The sequence below is a fragment of the Megascapheus bottae genome, chromosome 2 (genome assembly GCF_031878675.1).
Source record: "Megascapheus bottae isolate mThoBot1 chromosome 2, mThoBot2.hap1, whole genome shotgun sequence".
NCBI classification, from domain to species: domain Eukaryota; kingdom Metazoa; phylum Chordata; class Mammalia; order Rodentia; family Geomyidae; genus Megascapheus; species Megascapheus bottae.
In genome coordinates, this window is record NC_143510.1 from 83483933 (window position 1) to 83509362 (window position 25430).

Here is a 25430-nt window from a genome sequence, read left to right on the forward strand (position 1 = left end):
GACATAATTAAAAAAAAAAAAAAACACCTTAAAATGCCCCTGAGTTGATCATGTACTCCAACAACAGTTCTGGTATTTTCTAGCCCCAAAATTTAAAAAAAAAAAAAAAAAAACCCACCACCTTAGGATTGTCTTTTACATTAAACTTCCTTCCAAGTGTTATCAATGCCTGGAACTACAAATCTGGCTTCAGATTTCTGACATAGAAACCTTAATATAGTCCGAAGAATTTCCCTAAGCACATCAAGAGTAATCAAATTTCACGTCAACTATTGAATTACAGGCATTCAATTATTTAAATAATAATAATAAAAAAAACTCTGTTTAGAAATTCTAAAGGCCCTTAGAAAAAACATCCCTAAGCCGGAGCCAAAGCTGGCAAGTGAGCCGGTTTACCTGTTCAAGGAAACCCGAGAAGGGCGTCAGGTCCCCAGTAGCCACACGGCAAAGTGGCACGCGGTGCCCCCTGTCCCCAATGGGGCACACATTCTTTGCAAGACTGTAGAACAAAAAAAAAAATACGATTAGAGATGCTTCCAAAAGGAACGTTTGGGGCTGAGACAGAGACTTTTGACATTATTTATTAGGTTCAAAAATGCTTCACAAAAGCCCAACAATAGTTCTGTGGAAACCAGTACATCTGAGGCCCTTTCTGTTGTTCTGCGCAGGCATTGAACGCAGGATGGGCAGGGCTCGTGGAACAATTCCCCCAGCAGTCAAGGCAAGTGAGCATTCATCACCACATTCACCACCGGCCTCCGCAGAGCCTGTGAACAAGCCGTATGGAAACCCCGGGGTGGGCGGGGAAGTGGGGAAGAGTAGACCTTTATTAACTTCTTGGAAGGAAAATGGGTACAAGTACCACCCTGAAGCATAGGTAGGGGTGCTATTGCCAGATTGCTTGGGAGTGGGGTGTCTGCCCTCGGCCTCCCTTCCTCCCGCAGGTGAAGATGCTGAGGATGCTTGGCTAGCTTCTCTGGTGCTATGGCAACCCTGAATATGCCCAATGCGTGTCCAGTTGCAACAAGGTCCCCGCTTTGGAGATCTGGGTAGGCGATGGAATCAGCTGTGGCTGACTGACCATCTTCCAGCTTGGGTTCTGATACACTCCTTCTGCTGCCCAGCTGGAGGCTCTGGGCCTGGTTCTTGCCACAGGAGCTGATGGCAGTGAAAGGTCTCTCTTTGGGATCTGGAAGGCGGGAAATAAAAAGGGGTGGGGGAGAGAATGAAAGATTTATTAGGGTGTATGGCAGAACCATGCTGCATTTGGGACATGGAACAAAACTCTGTCTTGCTGCTCAAGAAATCAAGGTTGACATTGTGGGGAGAGAAGTGAAAAGCCCCCAGTAGTTCCCACATTTCTTTAAACAAAAGGCTAGTGTTAAGCAGAAGTGGGGCTCATGCCTGTTCATTCCAGCTGCTCAATAAGCTGAGACCTGAGAAACTGGCAGTCTGAAGCCAGCCTTGGGCTTAGGAAAGGCCATGAGACTTATTTTCAATTAATCACCAAAGACCTGAAAATGGAGTTGTGGCTCAAATGGTAGAGCACCAGCCAGGAGAGATAAAACTAAGGGACAATGCCTAGGCTCAGAGTTCAAGTCCCAGTACCAGTATTTTTTTAAATGGTATCTTCCTCACATCCAAATGATTTTTACAGAATTGCCATAAAACTTTTCATTGGAAAGATAACCATTCAAAACAGAGCACATCAACGTCTGAATTTGGAGCGTTTGTGAATGGAAAATTATTTTTGCGGGTTTCTACACTATGTGTGAATAAAAAAAAAATCTATGGCCTATTCAGTTGAGCAATGCATGACTTGATTTAAAAAATCCAAATAATTCACAGGTTTTATGGGAAAAGGCAATCCAGCTGAAAGTAAAAACAGTGGATTAACCTAACTCAATAAGACCCGTTAACACTAATAACAGGTTTTATTTTTTCTTTTGCTCCAGTAATTTTTTTCATGTAAAAGGTATGGTAATATGTGTGTTTGCACGTGTGTGTGTGTGTGTGTGTTGCTGGTACTAGGGCTTGAACTCAGGGCTCTTGCTTAGCGTTTTTACTCAAGGCTGACACCCTGCCACTTGAACCACAGCTTTACTTCTAGACACCCCAGTCCTTAACATTGTTGCTACAATGGTACATTCTGTAATCCAAAGAAAAGTTCTGTCAACTCCCCCGCCCTCCCTGCCCCTCTTCTCTCTTTGTCATTCTCTCCCTCTCCTCTCTCTCTCAACTGCAACAAATTGTGCAAACAATTGGGGTGTAATCTCTCCTCTACAATTCCTTTTTATGGAAGCTTGCTAACACTGTCAGTTTAATTCTTCCTTGTGACAGTTTCTAGAAATTTAGAGATATGTGCAATTTCCTGCCATTTTTCTCATCAGGTATCATATAATCTCTATTATGCCCAGAGAACTTTGTGAAAAGCAAATATTCTAGATTACAACAGCTCTTCAAAGTAGTCATAATCCTTAATTCACAGAGCTCATCTGAGTTCAAAGAACATTTCTGTGAGTTTATCATGGCTGCAGAACTGATGTGAGAGATAGGCTGCGACGAGGTGTTTCTTTTGTAGCTCCAAAGAAGCACTGCTTTGGTTCATTTGCTGACTTTTAATGATTTCTTTTAAGAAGATGTATGACTGGGAGACATGTTATTATCATACACTTTATCCTAGGCTATCAATTCATGGCTTCCTTATCTGTGAGATGGAGGAGATACTAATATCAGCTTAAGCATTTGGAGATTTTGCAAAAATCATGTAAAATGAGCACACAGACCTAAGCACATGAGGGCAGCTTAAGAAATGGGGATTGAAATACCATTCATCTGGTGTGATACTTGAATCATCAAGTTACTTATACTTGCTCTCTTGTTCAATATAACGCTTGGCCACACTTGTAGACTCTCATTAAAAATTAACTGACACTAGGGCCAGAAGCATAGCCTCGTGGTAGAGTGCTTGCCTGACATGCATGAAGCCCTGGGTTCGATTCCTTGGTACCACATACACAGAAAAAAGCTGGAAGTGGCAGCTAGTGCTAGTCTTGAGCAAAACATGTCCAAGGACAGAGCCCTGAGTTCAAGCCACAGGACTGGCAAACTAACACTGTTCCTATAACACCTTTTAGAAGATGGCATACCCCCTGGCTCAGTCATCCATACTGCTTCTAAGGAACCTAAAAATAAAATGTGATATACAACTAGAAAGTTAGGAACTACAACTTGACCTACCAGTATCTTTCTCGGCACTGCTTGGGGACTGCGGATGAAGACTTAAATGTCTACCTGCAGCCTCCAGGTGAATAGGTTTTGGTGAGGGTAGTCGAAGAGGCCTATCTGCCATTCGTCTTTCCAAATACGGACTGCTCCAGGCCTTCTTGGGGGATTGTTTGGTTTTCTTCTTTTTTCCAGCTGTGGCGTTCAATGGATTTTCGTTCATCTCACTGGATGGAGAGGGGCAGGCCCTTTCATAGCTTTCTCCATCAAAACACTCTATGTTCTCGGAAAGTATGGGGATTATGTACCGGCTAATATTAAGTAGTCTTTTACATGCAACTGGACCTCGAGTCCTTTCTGGAAATACCATAAAAGGTAAATATGTTAGTTTAAAAATGTATTTCTATATTATCTACTAAATTAGTGGGCAAAAGAATAAGAACACATACTGTATCAATGTTTGCTTTGTGTTTCTACAGGGGGGCAATAAATGGCAAAGCCAAAAGAGTGAGGTGCCCACATGGTAAGAACAGGAGGACAAAGTGGGGAAAAGGAGGTCAAGTTACAAGAATGTTTTTGTTAAGTATAAGCTATGCTGCCATAACAGTGTGAAACTCTGAATAAGCTCATCTTTAGTCCTCTCAAGATCCACAGCTTAGCAGGAATGATGATTAGTTATAGTACACAGGCCAGGAAGCTAGTTGAATGCATATATCAAGCATACCATAACTCTCCAAAAGGAAAGGCAAGAAAGTCCAAACCCCCAGTACATGATCATATTGCAAAATAAGGTTTTTGATTGTAACCAGGGTAAAATAGATTCAGACTTGATTAGAACTTACCATTCTATCCTTATAAGGAATATAACACACATGGTACACTGGAGATGGTACCCCAGCAAAGAAACACTCAGAACTGTCAGGAAGAAGAAACAAGAAAGGAACCTCCTCTAGCACCTTCAGGGGAAGTGTTGCCAAGGAAACACCTTGACTTTGGACTTCTGATGTCCAGAACTGAAAGAACAAATTGCTATTGTTTTTAAGCCACACAGTTGGTGATTCAACCCTGTAAAACTGACAGAGACTTAGAGCAGTACACGGCCCAATACTACACTAAAGTTAATGTGCAGAGTTGAAACTCAAACCTGAGTCTTTCAGCCCCACCACCCAAATCTACCGCTCAAGAAATGCTCACTAAAGTAAAAATAACATCCATTGTATAAAACTGCTCTAGAGTATTGGATTAAAATGTTAAGTGATATAACAAGTCCAGTGAGAGGCAGAGCCTCTCACTTTCTTTTTTATTTAATTGTAAGTATAAAAATGATATGCCTAGGGGTTAGAGTTATGTAAGTCAGATGAGTATGTTTCTTTTTGGACAGTGTCACTCCTTCCCTCACTCTCTCCCAGTTTTTCCCTCCTACACCCATCCACAAGTTGTATAATTCATTTTAAAGATAGTGTTGAGTGTGTCCCTCTTTGATTCTTATCTACATTTGAGATGAGTTCTTTTACCTAATTCACATCTAAAGAGAAACTGATAACTGTGCCCACTGGGGCCATTCGTGTCTGTATCTTCACGTTCCCTAGTACAAAGTGATCATGAGAAAGAGTTTCCAATAAGTGAAACACAGCAGAGAGTAGAGAATGTTGAAGAGCAGGCGTGTCTATCAGATGACGGTGATGTGAAAGACAGGGGAAGATGACTTAAGGTAACAGCTGAGAAGAAATGCTAAGCCTCATAGCCAATGCCCAATGAACTGATAACAGAGAGAAGAGCCAGGCAGAAAGATGGAGTAGTAGCCTCCATGGAATGTACAAATAGATGGAAAATATAGAGGGATATGTGTGAGTGAGTGTGTGTGTGTGTGTGTGTACATGCGTGTGTGTGAAACCTAGGGTTTTAATTTCAAATTATCATGGTCTCTTAGTATAAGAAGTATATTGGGAAAAATATGAAACAATCGAGGATTCATCTGCCTTATCTTATTACCAAATTCAATTCTTTTTGAAACTCTTTTCTATGTATACAAAAGTAGATTTTGGCTAATTTTGAAGACAGGATAATATTCTAATAGTAGAAAAATACATACATGCAAGCTTTGTGGCTTGGTGAAGGTAGTGTAAGCTCTGACTTTTACAATTCATCTCTGCATAACTGTGGAAGATTTTCCTTAATTTTACCTTACTTCAGTTGCATGTTTATAAAATAAGAATAATCATACCTACCTGCTAGGAATGTAAATATCTAGAGTTTATGTGGAAGAATAATTGTTAAATATGAAAATAAAAGATTATACAACACACTTTTAATGAAAAGAATAAAAGTTGGGAGAAAACGAAGCAAATGAAGTTGCTTTTTGGTGTATAATTCAAACCTTAAAAAATCTGCATATGTTCAGTAGACAACCATTGTCTTTCAAATATTTTCAATCATAATGAATTGATTCCACAGACATGGAAGATCTACTATAGAATCTATAAGTGATACATACATAATTATAATGTAAATTATAACATTCTTATCTCTACCTGTATGTGCATGCTTAATTTTAAAGGAATACCATTCTAAACTGTAACTGTAGCAATGTTTTAAAACTCAAAGCATACTGTAAATCATTAATAAAATCACATATATCAACAGAGTTCAAGTTCTATCAAATGTCTCTTCAAGGTATCCATTCAGCCTAATTCAGAGAATATAAGTCTTATGAAATTCAGTTACATACACTTATATATGTGAATATATATGTTCTCTGTTCCTATATTTAGTTTATTGATGGAAGTAATTGCCATAATTTTTCCAGTAGTGCTGTCACAGTCCAAATTTTGCTAATTACATACTTGTACTGTAACATTACTCCTTGATTTCAACATGGCCATTAAAAAAAAAATCAGACCATTGTATTTCATGGATGCTCTGTTAGTTTGGGATCTTTTGGTTACACAATATCCTAATTTGTGTCATGTATTAATTAAGAAAGAAATATAATTTTACTTCTTATTAATAAATAAATAAATACATTGTACAATCAAGAGAGGGCTAGAAATATAGCTCAATGGTACACTTTCTTCTCTAAGATGCACAAGGTCCTGGTCTAATCCTCAGAACTACCAACGTATGTATAATCAGGAATTGATGGCCCTTCTTCTAAGCACTCAACCACTCTACTCCCCAAGGAAGGAGTGCAGTGTGAAGACTGCAGACACAGCTCTCCCTCCTCCTTCCTGAGCCGTTGTCCTCTAACCACACCCTCAGCCTTACTCAGAGCAGTTAACTCACAGAAAATCTCAAGCCCAAAGGCACTGTTGGTCATTTTTAACTTCCAAATATGTCACCAATTCAAAGAACATTAGTCTAAGAACCTGAGCTTTTTTCGTCATAGAGAACTCACTAGCTAACTGAATGAACCATAAACAATCAGGCCATGGTGTTAACATCTTTCAAATAATTTAAATCACCTCTAAAATCTTCTCCAACCCTGAAAATCTGAGTCTCCAGGTCACTTTTTATTATGCTAAACAATTTTTTAAATACTTTCATTTATTTTTTTTTGAAATAGTACCATTCGGTATGTCAAAAGTAGTCACAGGTGGGCAGTTTCTTATACCATAACATCATAAATATAAAGTAGTATACATAATATGTATAATTTAAAGATAATGCTATATTCACCCAGTTTTGTTACATGAATATCTACAATTCATTCATCTATTCTCATTGATGGGCATAGGGATAAAGAACAGTTTTAGTTTGCTTTTTTTCTTATCCTCCCTCCCTCTCTTCCTTCCTTCCCTCCTTTTCTTCCTCCCTCACTCCCTTCTTTCCTTCCTCCTTTCTTCCTTCCTTCTCTTCTCCCCCTTTCTTCTTGTTCCCCCCCTGCCCTCTCTTTCTTCTCTTTCTTATAGCTGTCCTAGGGCTTGAACTCAGTCCTTGAGTGCTATTCTGAGCATTTTTAAGTTTCTCAATCTACCACTTGAGCCACAGCTCCATTTCTGGCTTCTTTTGGTAGTTAATTTGTGATAAAAGTCTTACAGACCTTCTTGCTCAGGCTGGCTTTGAACCCTGATCCTCGGATCTCAGCCTCCTGAATACCAAGGATTACAGGCGTGAACCACTGGTACCCGGTAGTCTTTTTTTAATAGTATGAGCAGAACTGCTATGAATGTTCATGTCCATGTACTTTCCGTTTTTCTAGCCCAGGCACAGGTATAGATACCATTTTATCCAAACTATACAGACCCAGTTTCCCTCAGATTTATTTACCTTCTACCAGTACCATATATAGCTGTCTAATATTCCATATTCTTCCTGACATTTGCTACTACCTGAAAATTTTTCAACTTTTGTGTTTGGCAATTTAAGTGGATATAAAATGGCACTGCCATGTGGTCTTGATTTCATTTTTCTAATAGGGAATGGATTTGAACAAGTCTCCTTCCCCCAAGGCTTTCACCAAAATGGTTTGCAAACAGTGTAACTGTAGCCTCAAGTTCAGCCTCTTTCCTTTCTCCTGCTGTGTGTGTTCTAACCAGGTGGGAATCAGTGACCCAGCCCCCAAGGACACAGTGGGAAACGCAGGAATAATCCACAAAGTTCATAATCTGCCCCTACACGGGTAACCACAACTATCTTGAGAGACAAAAGGCTAGTGGTTTCCTGCCTATATTATCATTCAGACAGTACCTGAGGCTTCTGCTATGAAGTTGATGCCAAGTCTCTCTACCAACTGAACTAACATGATCGATTTTTTGATGATTCTTTAATTTAGGGGTAGGGGTGTGTGTGTGTGTGTGTGTGTGTGTGTGTGTGTGTGTGTGTGTGTGTGTGTGTGTGTGTGTGTGTGTGTGTGTGTGTGCGCGCGCGCGCGCGCGTGCGCCGATGCCAGGGCTTGAATTCAGCATCTGGCCCTGTTGCTCAAAGCTAACAGCTAGATTTTGGGGTGATTATTGGAGATACAAGTCTCACATACTTTCTTGCTCCAGTGAGCTTTAAAACCACAATCCTCAGGTCTCAGCCTCCAGAATAGCAAGGATTATAGGCATGAACCACTGGCAACTAGCTGATGATTCTTTTGAAATGATAATACTAAGACAGGGAAACAGGGAGATGTACCTGTGAATGTGTAAAAAAAAATCCATGTCACCCACTGGCACACAGTTAAGAAACCAAACATTCATTGTAAGTGTTCTGTAAGAGCTAAAGTGTTTCTACTCAAGCTAGAGAAATCCATAAGACTTATTTCCTTTTTTAAAACAGTGCCATAAAGAAGTGATTGTAATGAATAAAACTGAGGAGAAGGATGGTGGGAGAAGTCAAGCAGAGAACCAGAAATAACAAAGGCCAACCCTGGCCTTTGTTGAAGGGATTGCCAGAAATCTGTGTAGATATTATTTTGAAATTTAGAGCTTCAACTTGTATGAACATGAATCCCCATGCTGAGTTTTTGCGTGCCTCTGTGAAATAGCCAAAAGAACCCAACAGACCCTATTCTTAGATGAAAGCAACACACTGTGGAAAGCCTGAAACTAAACCATCTATGCTTGATTAATTAGGTTTGTAAGTATTGTTTCAGAACCAAACAATATTTCTAAAGATTTCAATAGTTCAAAGATTGCCCTATGGCCGTCTGGCCAATACATCTTCTAACACATGCCGTTTACAAGCATTTTTCTTCCCAATATGTTGTCTTGGGTTGGTGAGACATTGTTTGAGGGCAGGGCTATTTGGGTCACAGTCGTTTTCTCCCCTGCACAGCAGTGGTTCTGAGCACAGCACTTTGACCATACATCTTCCATGTCATTTCTATCAAAGGCACATGATACTTCCTGGTGACCAATCAAGAGTGGTCCGGCATCCTAACAGAGGGCATATTGGACAAACCAAGCTTTCTTAATGACAGCCATTGTTCAAGGCCAACAAAAGGGAGGTCCTGAATATTAACATGTGGCCTTGTGTAAAGGTCACCAGAATGGCACATCCATCATATTTCTTAGAACTTAGAACTTTCTAAGTTCTACTGCTGTCCAAATAAATGTATTAAGCTGACAGCTGACAGCAATGAGGCAAATCTTCTTGAGTGATCATCTCCTCCTCATACAAATATCTTTTCAATTCTTTGAAGGGGCAGCAGCCATTCTGATGAGAGATGGCGTTTCAGGAATATACCTCCAGGCCACAGGGGAAGGTTAAAATAACCAGGCAACCCAATGAACAACTTAATTAAATAACAAAATCACAGCACCAAATGGCATCTCCATCTCATAGGCCCAACATCCCCCACAGAAAATAGAAATCACATTTTTGAACATCTCTAGAGATTTGAATGGTTCTCTTTATGGTAAAGGCCAAGAAATCTATGAAAATTCTATCAGTAAGATTTCGATTATTAATACAATTAGTACATAAGAACTCAAAGGCCAGGTTTTACTGAAAACACTTACATTTTTAATGACAAAGTGAAACATAATAGCAGAGTTGAATGGAACAAAATGGTGTCACATGTATTTAATATTAACCCAAAAGTAGATAACTGGCTTTCTTACATGGCCATTTTGATTACAGACCATTTTATGTTCAATAGTAGAGGCAAATGGTTCTGGAGACTAAAATTTTAATTTAAAAGTTGGAATATTTTCCCATTTAAGACATCTTAAAAATACGTAGCTATTTACCTTGGCACTCTCACTTGGCTTTGCTGTTGAGAGAGGTGAGGAGAAAAGTGGGTAAGAGAAAGAGAGTTTCTTGAGTTTCATGGATAACTTATATTCTCCTCTAACCTGTATATTTTCTTCTCCTGTGGGAAATTTTCCACTCCCGCTTCCTTTAGTTAATTTCTAGTGCTTATCTTTTTGAGTTTTGTTTTTCTTGGGCCCTTTTTTCTGTATGTTCTCAGGATTCCTCCGACTTGTTTTATCTTAACATTCAGCATTTAAAATTGCTCACTGAATTGTCTTTAAAATTACTACAAACTTCATGAGAAGAGAAGCAAAGCAGAGTTTATTTATTGTGTTTGCCCTGTAGACATTTGGAAGACATTTGGACATAAATGTCCAACTTTCAAAAATACAACAAAATCCATGTCTGAGTTTGCCACTTCCTTACAATAAGTTTGTTATTTTGTTGCTATGTTTTTATTTTCATTTTGCTTGAGGAAGAGAGGACCATTCCACATAGCCCAGATTACCTTCAAACTCATGATTCTCTTGCCTCAGCCTACTGAATGCTGGAATTATAGACAGATAACACCTTGCTCAACTTGATTTATAATATATTTCTGTAGAAACAAAAATTATATTTCTTTGAAGTAATTTCTCCTTTTTTAACAGCAAACAAGACACCAGTTTCATTCATTTATACTCCAGAGAAGGACAGAGATAAGGGTCAAGAAAAATGCAATTTTTGAACTATCTTTGAAAGGCCATTTTCTAAGCAAGGTAGCTTTGGAAACAATGAGATACCACATCATTAAAAAATAATGGTATGGGCCGTGAGTATGGCCTAGTGGTAGAGAGCTTGCCTAGCACGCATGAAACCCTGAGTTGGATTCCTCAGTATCACATACACAGGAAACACCAGAAGTGGTGTTATGGCTCAAGTGGTAAAGTGCTAGCCTTGAGAAAGCCCAAGGACAATGATCAGCCCCTGAGTTCAAGACCCAGGCCTGGCAAAAAACAAAAACAAAAACAAAAAAACTGGTGTTTCCAAATTCAACCACTTGTGTTCGTATTAAGGCTTTGTTTCTGCTTCTGTCTTTTCTTCATACTGTGGCCTCTACCCAGAATGTCCTCAATCTGCCCACAGCCTGTTGCTGTTCAAGGCCAGATAAGCACCACACCTTTTCTGGGGCCATACCTGCTGCTCATGTTCCTAGCAGTATCTCATCTCTGGACCCATCACAACAGAATGTCTTACTTAAGTATGCATCTCTTTGTACCTTATATCTTATAAGTTATTAAAGGAAATATTATTTTCTGAATCCAACCTAGTGTCTACCATGTCATATTTGTAGTATTCAATAAATAGTTGCTAAATAAATGTGTTTAGTATAAGAAATAAGCACTCAAAGACTTTAAGCAATTATTTTTAAGTCTCTTGCTGGAAAAGTTTTGGTTATCTCATATAGTAATAATGTCTTATCTTTTCTATACACGTGAACACACACATAGACAAAATAGACAAAATACACACACACACACACACACACACACACACACACACACACAGAGTTTTTCCAGACCAAAGATCCTGTGGTTCTAAGTGACTTAAGAGAATTTCCTTATTCTTAGATTCTTCTATTCTCTAGCTACAAAAGAAAATATTATCCAAGAGGAATGCATTAAGAATGAAAGATACAGCAGTGAAGAAGATCAGAAGAGCTCCAAAGTCATAGGTTAGGATCTTCCCTGAGGTCTACATGAGTGCAAATTTCATATTCTTTTCATATATCACCTACTCTTCCCCTTCATTAGTATAGTTTACATCATCTCTTTGGTACTTAATCAAAATAACTTTAAGTAGTTTGCAAGTCAGTACTAGAGGTTGAATGCAGGCCTTGTGCTTGCTAGTCAAGCACTCCACTGTATGGGCCATGTTTGCAGCTTACATTAGCTTCAAGAAAATTAGACCTTATTCTCATACTTCATCTACTGAGAATACATATATTTACAAATTTAGTCTTTCTATCACAAAGGTCTACATTTCTCTTGAGGTAAAAATAGGGTAACTATTTTTAACAAAAAGATACTTAGGTAAGCTCTGAAGTTTTCCATTCTCAAAGATACAATAAAATATATTACCATCTTTTTAGGGAATAAAAAGGATCATGACAAGATCCTAGGTAACAATAATGCATAGCTATTTTGCTACTTCTTTGTAGAATATTATTCAGGTCTACTTTGTTTCGTGCTAAGAATTCAGTTAAGAGAAATGAAGTTACTTGTCTAAGGTTACCCAACTCTTCATTGTGAGAAACCATATTCTAGGCCTGGATTAAAATAATTAAAATAATGTCTCATACCCTACAGATGCACATAATCATCCACCATTCATCTCCCTCACCCCACAAAGAACTATTTTGACCTTTTTCTAACCATATTTTGGAATACCTTTAGGAATATCTATAGCTGATTCTCAAAATCTCCCTTTCTGACTTAAGGCAGCCACTTACCCTCTGCCTCTGTTTCTCATCAGAAAGGAAGACAGAAATGGTTATTATGTTCATCCAACAAAAAGGAAATTAATGGTTGATTAGATGCCTGTTTAACACAAGAAGGATAAAACCCAGTCTTCATGGTGAATTATTGAATTAGGGGGCCAACTTACAGTGCAGTAATGTCTACACAAAGCCTAGAATCCAGCCAGTTCAGCCCCCAAAAATAAATGTACAGTTTAGCAACAGAGAAAATAAATGAAGTTAGTTAATCAGAACTATCAGTCAGACAAAATAAAAAGGACAAAACAAATGTAGATGGCCATACAATGGCAAGATTTTAGTTCTCACAGAGTTTGCACACTTAACGGAAAGAGTAATAAGAATGAGACTTTTGGTGCTTGCTATTAAGATCTGACATGTGAATATAGATTCATTAAATTTATGTGGAAGCATCCACTCTTCCTTTCCCTCTGATATTTCTATTTTATCTCCAACATTCAGATTTAAGATAGAACCAAGATAAATCCAAGCCAGTATCAAAAATACTATGGTATATCCCAGTGCAGGATAGTAAAAAGAAATACTGTCTTTTTGATAAGTTTTCCATATAATTTATTATGATACAGTCACTCCTCACAACTTCATTTTCTACAAAGCACAAATTATATTGGGACACATTTTTATCTATAAAGAGATCTCAGTAACAAAACCCATTTCATGTTCACACTGATTTCCCCCAAAATTCTTTTTAATATTATGGTCAAAAAATCCCAGCAAATTCTCTGTGTAATTTTCTACCTGATTCTTTTTTATTGTAATTAATAGAAGGGTTATATCATATTTCTACCTGATTCTTTACAGATGGTTTTTGATTGGCATGCTTGAAGGTGTGTGTCCATGGACTCTGTCTCCAGGGAAGGTTGTTTTAACATCCTGTATCAGTTTTTAATTGGGGTCTCAAAAATGAACACTTGCAATACTGTTAGGCTGTACTATTAAGTGTCCATAGACTCTCAGTAGGGTCTATTGCCTAGATAGGCTAAGAGAAAAGATGATAACTCAGGAGACATTACTACTCTCCAAAGAATGAGACATAATCAATAAAAAAATATGCTCCTTCATTAATAACTTATTAATTTAATTTCCTCTCTAAGGCTAAAAGAATTAGACTTAGGAGCTAGACAAAGGAAGCATTCTTTAAAATGAATTGGAAAGTACTGTCTTGTGAACTGAATCCCAACCCCAGGAACCAACATTTGCAGCTGCTACTGTTTTCTGTTACCTTAAATACAACTTGGGCCATATGGAGCCATTCTGAGGACTTTCTATTTTAAAATGTTCTGTTCATATTTTATGCTTTTCCATATGTCTTATCCTTTCTTCAGGATTTCTACTCGTTTCCACTTGAAAAAAGTAATAAGAGCTTTGTTTTACAAGAGTTCATTTTTTGCCCAGGGACTCCAAACTGCCAGTTGGGTTATTATAGCCATTCTAAGACCAGGAGATTGTGACAGAAAGAGTAGAGAAAGATAAAGAAAACAGCCATTCTCATATGACAGTCCATGGACCTTCCAGCTCCTAATTTATTTGTTCACTCTATCCAACCCTGTGTGGAAGATAATGAACCTGACATTGGTGCTGAACTGTTTCAAAATAAAGCAAATGTTTACAGTGAAACCCTAATGAAAGACATAATCTAGTTAACCAAAAAAATTAACTAAAATGTGCTTACTAAAAAAAAAAAAAGTGCTCCCTGTAGTTTGGGGTTGATTTGGAGCAATTATCCAAACAAAATAGTTGGCGCCTGTATTGGCGACAAAGTAGTTCTTGCATAAAGTGGAAGGAGGAGACAAATATGCATGAAAATTAAATTTAGGCCTGAGGGACTACCCTTTGGGGGCCATAGAAGAGCTGATTACATGTTCACAGCTGGAATTGGTGTTGGCAGGCAGGCCTTATTCATGGGCAGAGGGAGGGACTCACTTTCTGAGCGACACTCTTGTGGCCAAGCAGGATAATAGCGTGAAAAGCATCTGATGCCTCCAGACCTCAAACCCTGCCGTCCCCAGGCTGCTTGCTGGCATCCAACTGGAGTTTGCTCCACTGAGCAGGCACGCCTGCTCAAATCCACGCTCCCTGCCTCGTCTTCCTCATAGGTTTATCCCCCTGGACCACACTTAGCAATGTTTCCATTTAGAAGGTAACAAATTCAGTCAAGAAAACGGCCAAGAGGGAAGCGGAATCCTGCAGAAACGAGGTTGAAGGCCGTGATGTGACACTAAGTCATGTTGGGTCCAACTGAAAGTATATGCTCTCACAGGCAGCTGGCAGCAGTAGTGCTCTGAGCTTGTGACTAAGTGGAAAGCACCAGCCTCCCTTTGCAAAATAAACATTACCCCATCTTCAGACAAAATCTGCTCTCCACCTGGCTTGATCGCTCAACTAGACTTAATGAGTTTTGCCCCACTGAATGTGGTTTAAGAAAAAAATTATGTTAGGCAAAGTAAAGCCAGACCCAATGAAATATAGGCTGCAATGGTTTCCTTCATTTGTATTAACCAGACTATGTCTAGGATAGTCTTAGCAGAGGATCACAACTGCTCAAGAGCAGTGTATCATATAAAATGATAAGGAGTATCATATAAAATGATAGGGGGTATGTTTTATAATAATGTAAAACACAAAGGACAAGCAAAAACTAGCCTGATAAATAGAGGAATAATGAAAAATTATGTTCTAAAGTGAAACAGCATGCATGTTATACTGAATGGTATTTTTCTGATGGAAGCATTGTGTATATGTACCACATTTTTTCTTTTCTTTTCTTTTCCATTATTTTTAGTGGGTCATGGGGCTTGAACTCAGCCTGGGCACTGTCTCTGAGCTCTACCACCCTACCTTTGAGCCGAGCCCCACTTTCTGTTTTCTAAAGGTTAATTGGAGATAAGAGTCTCAGGTCCTTTTGTACATGGGCTGGCTTTGAACTTTGGTCCTCAGATCTCAGCCTCCTGAGTAGCAAGGATTATAGATGTGGGCCACCAGCGCCCAGCAATATATACCACATTTTTTTCTTGTTCCATTTATCTAAGGAGGAGCATCTGGGTTGGTTCCATATGTTAGCTATGGTCAATAATGTTCCGATGAACATGGCTGGGCACTGAAAATATTATGGGAAGGGATATGGGAAACACTAGGGTTCTTTGGCACAAGTCAAAACTTCCTAAGTAGAGATCCAGAAACACCACAAATCCAAGAAAGTCTGGATAAGTGGGTTGCATTAAACTGGAAAGTTTTTGCATGGCAAAGGACATAGCTAGCAGGATAACTAGAGCCCAGAAGTTGGGAGATAGCTCTAAATCAGACAAGGACCCTATATCTAAAATATACTTAAAGCTAAAAAAAATTAAACCTCCCCAAAACAAGTCACTCAAAGAAACAACCACCCCATTAATAAGTGGACTAAAGACTTAAAGAGAGACTTCTCCAAAGAAGAAATAAGAAGGGGCAGTAGTGACATGAAGTGATGTTCCATATCTCTGGCCATAAAAGAAATGCAAATCAAAACAACACTGAGACTCCACCACACCCTACTTAGAATGGCTAGGATCATTGGCTATGAAAAAACAACAGAATGGCCAAAAGAGAATGCTACCACACTGTCGGTAGGAAAATAAACCACTATGGAAAGCAGTATGGTTCCTCAAAAGACTATAAACATAGAGCTTCCCTATGACCCAGCAATCCCACTCCTGGGCATTTATCCTCTTGTCTGCTAGAAGCTTCTCTTCTCAGTTGTTTGCACTAAAGTCATAGGACTTTGCTATACCTCCAGCTCTGCACACATTTCACCTCCCCAAAGAGGTTTCCTGTGATGGCCTTATTGATTTAAAACAATCACTCCCAATCACCTTGCTCTCATAGGACTTATTATTGAAAGTATGTTATGCTATATAGGTTTGATTACTATTTCCCTACTTTCTCATGTGCACGCCATGAGAAAGGGCCTTCTGTATTCCTGTCCATGTCCTTGGTCAGTGAGGCAAATTGAAAGCCAATGAAACTATTAGACTCCAAGTTAAATGCCAGATTAAACAATGTATATTATAAAGAATACATTTATACCAAAAATACTGTTTGAGAAAAACACTCTGTAAACCACGCATGTATTAGCTGTATTAAAGACGGTCATACTGATGTTTTCATGTTCTTTTTTTCACTTAATTCTCTATCATTCAGAAAGTTCATGTGCTACAAATATTGTGTGAAAACTTTTCATGACTGTATTATATTGTGTCATGCATGCAATAAGTTTATTTCTTTTTTTTTTTTTTTTGCCAGTCCTGGGGACTGAATTCATGGCCTGAACACTGTCCTTGGGCCTTTCTCAAGGCTAGCACTCTACCACTTGAGCCACAACACCACTTCCAGCTTTTCTATTCATGTGGTACCGAGGACTTGAACCTGGGTCTTTGTGCATGTTAGGCAAGTACTCTACCACTAGGCCAAACTCCCAGCCCGAAATGATTTTATTTCTTATGTAGTCTTTCTTTGTGCTGATACTGAGGCCTGAACTCAGGGCCTAGGAGCTATCCCATTGCTTTTTTGGTAAGAAAAGCATTCTACCATCTGAACTTTTTGTTGGTGAATTGGAGGTACATGTTTCACAGATTGTCAGGCCCAGATTGGCTCTGAATTGTGATCTTAAAATTTCTACTTTCTAAGTAACCAAGACCTAGGTGTGAACCTAGCTTGTGCAGTCTTTTTGACAGAAGCGATTTTTTAGAAAAATTATTGAGTAAATGAATCATTTTGGCTAGACTTCAAAATAATCTGAAGTTTATAACTCCAAACATTGTAGTTTAAGCTTTAAGAGATAAAAGTGTTGAACTTCCTTTGCTCGTTTCCTACTCCAATTATAGACATAGAAATAATATATGGAATCTAATTTGCAAATGATTCTCATGCTATTCTCCATCTTTCTTCACAGCCAAAAAACAACAAAATTATTTATATAGTACATATACTATACATGTAACATATTCATATAATGTATATCTTCACATTGAAACTAACATCAAAATTATATATGTTATATATGTAATATAATATATATATTTTATATGGTATATATTATAGGTAGAATATATAATACATAATATGTTATATATTATATAAATGCATATATAATAAGATACAATTCATATATATTATATAGTATGTATTATAGGTAGAATATAAAATACATAATATGTTATATTATATAAATACATATATACATATTATATATTGTATATATTATATCATATCAATTCTATATTATACGAATATTACACATTATATAGTTATGCTACAATCATTTATATATAAATAAACATATATGATTACATTCTTTATTATATATTATAATTATATATGGTACTGAATAGGGTGAATATCAGTTATTTAAATTTTTTTATTAGCATTACATAGTTATACAAAAGGGTTTCCGTGTAAAATGTCAGCTCCTGAGTACAATCCATCTTGATCAATGCCAGTCCTTCCATGATCTCCCCCACTTTTCAATATTTTAGGACTCCAACCCCAGGTGTGTCCATATACAAAGAACATATACTGAAGCACTTGATTTAAGAGACTGCATCGACTTCCATTTTTTGTTTTACTTTGTAAGCTCAGTAATAAGAAAGTACTTCTAGAAGTACACAGGAGCTTCTAACAGTACTAGATGGATTAGTGCCAAATTCCTTGGTGGATAATCTACAACCATGACCTTAAACTGAAAAGGTTGGCAACCCAGTCTCAGAGCACAGAGGCTCTTAAAAACTGGCCATAGCAAGACCAATTCACCAAGGAAGGATGAGGGCTATTTGTCTATTGTCCCTACCATCTCCTACAAGTTTATTTCTTGCTTGCCAACAGTATTTATTTTTGGTTTCTCTCTCTACCTGTCCTTAGTCCCCCATATAGCTTTATCCCTCACCAACTACTGTCATTTTGTTGTTATTGTTCCAGCCCTAGGACTTGGACACAGAGCCAGGCCTGGGCACTGTCACTTAGCATTTTTGCTCGAGGGTATCACTCTCTATCACTTGAGCCACAGCTCTACTTCTGGCTTTTTGAATACTAACTGGAGACAAAGTCTCATGGATATTTCTGACCAGGTTGACTTTGAACCATGACCCTCAGATCTCAGCTTCTTGAGCAGCTAGGATTTCAGGCATGAGCCACTCACCTAGTCCAACTATCCCTCCTTACTTGACTCTCTGGCACATGAGGACTATCTATGTCTTCCTTATCACTGCATTTCCATGTGTCTAAATTTCTCCATAAATGTCAGTCATTATCATAAACCAACATTTTATCTGTCTTTAGTTCACAGAGTTGTAATACTCACTCCTTAGAAAACATACTTTCATTTACAAAACATGTATAATGGAACAGGCTTCCCAGATGTCAGAAAGACATTTTAGAAACAGAGAGAAACCAAGAGGGCAGGAGCTCCTTCCCCCTTTTTTCTTTTCTAGCAGTAAACAGTGATCTGGCTGGGAACAGTGAAATCTTTGCATCTGAGCTGAAGAAAATGTGGGGCCCCATTACACTATCATCTTGAACTAGGACCAAATTTTTAGTAATAGAGAGTTTCAGGTTGGCAAAATAAGAAAGGAAGAAAAGAGCCTACATTTCTTCCATTTCAGATCACCAAGCCTGTTGGCTTTTAAAAGCACACAAAATGTGAGCCACCATGACAAGTCTTTAAGATATTCTCTGTAGGCATGGTGAGTCAGCTCTGAGGGTTTAATTTCCCATCTGAAGAATACAAACAATGCACCATGTTGACTTCAAGTACCAGCCACGAACCAGCAGCATTAGTGCCTTCCTGAAGACGCTACCTCTTAATTTGGGGGCATCTATGAGGGTTTGAACTCAGCGTTTGGCTTACTAGGTTGATGCTCTTGCATAGGAGCCACATCTCCAGCCCTGCTTTTTTGGCTAGTTATTTTCAAGGTGAAATCTAGTGAACTGTTATTTTAGCTGAGACTAGCCTGGAACATCAGTCCTTCAGATCCCAGGATCCCAAGGGGCTAGGTGAGCCACCAATACCAATAGTGCTTCTTAAACGTCTACATTGCTTAATTGTATTTTTCAGCATATCAATGCTCATTTAATGTCTAATCAGCAACTTGTCCCACCTTCTTTCGTTTTATTCCTCTTGGACAGTGTAAAATCCCCAGAGCGCCCAAGATGTGCCTGCATCAGGCTCTCTGGAAAAGAAGACAATAATTCCCATGAATTCTTTTCAGGAGGTTTGAGCATCCTGAATCAAAATCAGTTCTTATCTGAACTTGCCTATGTGAGTCTTACAAACAGGAAGAGAACAAATAAAGAGTAATTTAAATTTTAATTTAAAAACCCTCCTCTATTTTCTTATCCCTTATCAAACTGTCAGCATTTTGCCTGTTGACAATGAACGAGTGTCACTAGCCTAGGCCAGGCCCTACCCACCACCAAGGGATCTCTTTCAACTAAACCCCTGATCCCTTTAATAAACAAAATACGAAAAGGCAGTCAAAATTACGCTGTGGCTTTAGAAAAGAAGGCAGGGAAATCCTCCCAGTACAATCCCCTACTTGTTATTTTCACATGCCATGTGACTCCAAGTTATATAGAAAGATAAAGAAACAGGGGCTGCCACCACATCCCAGCCACGATTTCCCCAAGTTCCCAGCCTGGCCCATCTGCTCACCAGAGGCCCCCATGAATGGCATATGTCAAGAGAGTCAGAGCTGTGCAAACTACCCAAAGAAATCACTCGGCCAACTTCCCTCGGCTTCCACTGCTTCAGTAATTGTTGCTGAGCCAACCACCATATGGTGAATAATTAGTTTTTCGACCCCACTCAAGAAAAATGTCTGCTTCATTGCCAAGCATTAAGCAATATGTGTGTTAATGAACAGAGGGTGGTGAGTGCCTATACATTAACAAAAGTTGGCAAGGTTTTTTTCCTCTCCTTTCCAGCTTTAAGGTCTGACCCCTCGCTTTTGCCCCCTTTCCAGAAGGTGACAGATTGGCCCATAGCATTTAGAAGCAAATTGTATTTTTGAAAAATATGCAATCCACTGAAAAGATAGCCACTTTTTACAGCTAACAATCTTTAATAAGCTGACTTTAAACTTTCTTTACTCAAAATAGTAAGTGTAGTCCATAGAAAGATAAGGCCATCAAAGTTAAGAAAAAGCATGCTGGTGACTACCATTTTATCTTGTGTGCTCCTGGTACCTGCAGCCCAAGGAGAATGTAATTATTTAGCATCTAAAGAAACAATTGCCTTCTCACGCTACCTGAAAATACACAGGCAGATTTAAAAACCCAAAGATAATTTCATATTTATTGTCCCATGCATCGAAATCTTAAAAAGTAGATCACTTCTCTCAAGAGGACAAGCTCTTCATACAGTCATTAAAAAAACATGGAACAAACATCTTGATGGGAAATAAAACTCCTAAGTTTTTAGTCATTTGTTTTGCATCTTATGGAACAAGGCTAAAATGAGCTGGTCCACATTACCTTTAGTACATTAGTGTATCTGACCTTGGCTTTCACATACCCTGCATGTCGATGTGTGAACCCCGAGGGAGGAAAAATGGGAAATTGAAATGTTCTTTAATGAAATTCTCAAAGAATCTTGCCATAGGTCAGTGGTTCTCAAATACCTTTAGTTTGCAAACTATCGTACCATAGCAGAAGAAGACCCTTCCCTCCCCGCCGGCCCCCAAGCGTCTCCCTCCCATTTGTGTCTGAAAAAGAAATGCTTTACCAGAATAAATCAGTGGAGGGGTCCTGACTTAATGAGACAGCCCAGCGGACTTTCTCAAGCCTACGAATCAGGGTAGGGCCAGACACAATGATGACTGCTATTTTCTTTTTATATTGGTGATCAATCAGAATAATAGCATCAGCCCCTTGGCTGTAAATTCACAGAGGATCAGATTGCCTCTGTTTCAGTCAACACTATTTATTCTCAATACCTATTCCTCAGTAACCCAGCTGGGTGTTGAGAATGCAATCTGTAAACCTTTGTTGCCTAAATACTTTAGATTATCTGGAATATTTTAAGAAACCACTTTAAGAATGAAGACAGGTTTTTCTAAATCAGCTTTGAGAACCTTGGCCAGCCAGCAGGCAAGGTGATATTGAGCATAGCTTTTGGCTATTTCTTCTATTTCATCTCATTATTGGTCTTTCTCAGACTATCATTAATCTATATTTAGAATCTATATGTACTCTATTCTAAGGAACAAGACATGTTCCATCTGTAGTCAAAAGAAATCTTTGGGTGTTTACCACACATTTGCAGGCAGAAAACTAGAGGCAAAAGTATAATTAGAAATCATATAATCTGGCTTCTTTCCAAATTCACCATTGACTGGCCTTCTCTACTTCCTCAGTTTCCTGATCTGTTTACAAAGGTGGGGGGGTGTACTCCAGTGCTTGTGCAGGGAATTCCTTCCTACATGGGAAGGGGTTCAAGAAGCAATATACTCACTACTATACAAACGTAACTATAACCCCTCTATATATCATCCTGACAATAAAATTTTAAAAAAAAAACTCCTTCCTTTTGAAATTTTTGGTTGGTTAAAGAGTAAGTTGGGCATTTTTTTTAATCTACTGTCTGGCACAGGACACCATGAATAACTGGTTTCCATGAAGCTGTGATCAGTATATAAAGTTTCCAAACATGAAATCTACCAAGTTCTCAAAAAAACAGAAGAGCTTCAGATTTTAAGGAAAAATGAATAAATTGCAATTTATATCTTAAGAAAGTTGGATGTGAATCTACCTTTCTATTTTAAGCAAAGCTCCTGTTGTTTCCCAGTCATATCAACTCAAATACATTAAATGTCTATTCAGTGGCAAAATATATCACTGAGAAAAATGCTGTTCTGCTTCAGGCAGAGCTGCTTGGGTGAATGGAGCCAACAATGAAGATAAACTCCATGGAGGCTCCACATAGCCAGGAGAAACAAGTTGTACCAAGCAATGACATTTCCCTTCTTCCTTCAAATTGTGTCTTCATTTGGGAGTCTTGGATGATCTGAGACTCTTATCTTTACATAGAGTCCTGTGTTAAAATCCTCTCTCCAGAATATTTTAAATAGAGGCTGATTCCTCAGCCCTCAAACGTTACCTCTTCTGACTTAATAGTGCCACAAACTTTCACTCCTAGCTCGACCCTTCCATTGCTGGAAAGATAGCCTCCAGAGTGAGCCCTTCATTCCTCAATCCCGCTGGCTCACTTGCCCATTCCTTTTCTGTCCTCTTTTAAGACTCAGGCAACCTTACCTGCCTCTTCATCTCACCTCTTGACAATCATTCTAAGACCACAGCACGTTATCATCCATGTTTCTATTCAAAAGGTCAATCTTTTCTTTTATGCCTATAAAGAAATCTTCTTTTAGCTCTAATATTACTATAATATCTGTTTCTACAAAACTTGTAGAAAGAGGGGAAAGGAGTCTAAGGCAGTGAGCACTGGTCCACAGTGACTAATAAGCATTGAAATGTAACTAGTTGAACTGAAGAATCTAATATTAAATTTTACATGATCTTAATTCATATCTCAGTTACACTCGGTGGTGAGTGGCTTCCAGGCTGAGACAAACAAAACACACGTGAAGTCTCTTCCTCGGTGCATCCTCTCTCCCAAAGATGGGCAAATCTGTCAGCTCTACTGGAACTAAGAAATAGACCCATATTTCCATGCTTCTTCACATTGTGACTTTTCCTGCTGTATCTATGCACCTGACACTAAGGTTATTCTGGCAGTGCTCAGATCAGCCTCTGGCTTTTGGTCACCACATTCTGCTAAAAAGGAAATACCTTTATTTTGTTTCATTTTTGCAATACTCTTCTCTCCCGCCTTTACATTTTTATATATAGTTCTCCTAAAAGTAAGAGCTTCCTAAACTTTCTGTGTGTGCATCACTCCTGGGGCTTGAATTCAGGCCCTGAGTGCTGTCCCTGAGCTTTTTCACTCCCCTCTACACTCTACTACTGTAGTATCATCTACACTTCTAGCTTTTTGGTGGTTAACTGGAGATAAGAATCTAATGGACTTTCCTCCCAGGCTGGCTTCAAACCATGATCCTCAAACCCCCAGCTAGGATTGTCAGCATGATTCCTCAACACCCAACTCCTAAACTCTCTTGAGGGTTCCTACATCTTCATTTCTTTCCATTTTCAGACCACAGCTTCATCTATTTGCCTTCAGTTGCTGGATTCCTGATTCCTATTTAATAAGAGATACAGTATGGTTTTTCTGGTTCACAAGGACCTGGAATGTACACCTTTCTATCCAAGGAATATAAGAAGCAGTTCAGCAGGAGTAGGAATAGGAGTAGGAGAAAGGGAGGGAGGAGACATTGTGACAGGTGGCAGCACTTGATCACATCATCAACTGAATCTGCTAGTCCAGCCTGAAGGCATGAACATCTCTCTTGTCATAAAAATACATAGCCAAGCACAGTTGCCTAAAAATACAACCTGGAATATCCATTCATATTAGTATAATCACTTCTCTGTGCCTTATCCAGCTCATTTTTAAACTATGAATAGAATAGATTCAGAAGACTTCCTTTAAAAGCGTCACAGAACATACAACTCAAGTCATAAATATTAGCATTTTAAAGCTTATGATGGGATTTTACAAATATAATACTCTGAAACATGCATTATGCAGTAAATTCCAATTTCAACTATGTGCCACAGATACTCTAAGGTCATGATGTTTTAGAACTTCTGGGGAAATTCAGATCATCTGAACTCAATAAGTCATTTATAATTTAGACAAAAGAAACTACTTTCATAGTAGGAAAATTTGCCTATGTGTCCCTTAAAATACAGAAAAAAGCCTTAAAAGATGTTGGAAAATGTGCAGTATGTCAATAAAAAAGATAATGAGCCCAGAGAGACAAGAAAAAAAATAAGATAGTCCTGATGATGATGATTTAGCTTGTCTCCCTAATCTGCTCCCCTGTGGTACAAGGAAGGAAAACCCTGAAAGAACATCCTAGAATCCTGGAGTTGAGAAGAAAGAATGAACACCTAAGAAAAATATAGCTAGTGTTCTCTGTGCAGATACAAGAGAGAGGAGATAACTGAAGAGAAGTCCTAAAGTTGATAATAAAAAAAAACTAAGCATCAAGTAAGTAGAAAAAAAGAAATACTAAGATCAGAGTCAAAAATAAATGAGGCCTCAGATGCTCCTCAGTAGATGATTGGATCAAGAAGATGTGGTACTTATATACAATGGAATTCTATGCTGCCATCACAAAGAATGACATTGCCCCATTTGGAAGGAAATGGAAAGACTTGGAAAAAATCATATTAAGTGAAGTAAGCCAGACCCAAAGGAACATAGGCTCTATGGTTTCCCTCATTTGTCATAATTAGTACACATCTAGGTCTCTCCTAGCAGAGGATTGCAATGGGGCAAAACCTATGTATAGAAGGTCATATAGGATGAGACTAAATGAAAGGATCTCTAGGATATGGAAGAAAGAATGACTGTTGTTCTTAATGTGCTATGTTATTTCTCTTCTCTTTTTTTTGTCCTTATGGTTAATCTCATGTTGTTACTGTGTCTGATTTTATTACTTCATATATTGTATATACGTTTATTTGTTTATTTTAAATAGGGAAGGGAAGGGGGAAAATAAGATGATTGGGAGGAGTGAGGGAAGGGAAATGGGGACAAAAACATGAGAAGGGGTATCAATGTGTAAGAAATAATGCACCTACTACCTGACAAATGTACTGTAACTCCTCTATACATTATCTTGACAATAAAATAAAAAATAAATTAATAATTTTTTTAAATCAATGAGGCCAGGTACCTGTGGCCCATACATGGTCAAAGCTAGCCTGAGCAGGAAAGGCCATGAGACTTATCTCCAAATTAACCAGCAAAAAACCAAATGTGGATATATGGTTCAAGTGGTAGAATGCCAGCTTTGAACAATAACAACAACAACAAAAAAAAATGTTCAGGACA

At 38.4% G+C, this 25430-nt stretch overlaps 1 protein-coding gene across 3 annotated transcripts in view; it reads right to left on the bottom strand.

Moving 5' to 3' along the window:
- Nucleotides 1–565: 565 nt before the first annotated feature.
- The window catches only part of C2H12orf42 (chromosome 2 C12orf42 homolog), a 107784-nt gene continuing 82919 nt past the window's right edge, over nucleotides 566–25430 (bottom strand). For 2 of the 3 annotated variants that reach the window (XM_090328516.1, XM_090328518.1), the window contains 3 exons: nucleotides 19567–19638; nucleotides 3241–3582; nucleotides 566–1189 (listed from right to left, as the gene is read on the bottom strand). In XM_090328516.1, the coding sequence (XP_090184642.1) occupies nucleotides 717–1189; nucleotides 3241–3582; nucleotides 19567–19638 (887 nt within the window). In that variant the 3' untranslated portion in view covers nucleotides 566–716. The remainder of the gene's footprint in view (nucleotides 1190–3240; nucleotides 3583–19566; nucleotides 19639–25430) is intronic. The other variant, XM_090328517.1, reaches the window with a different exon arrangement.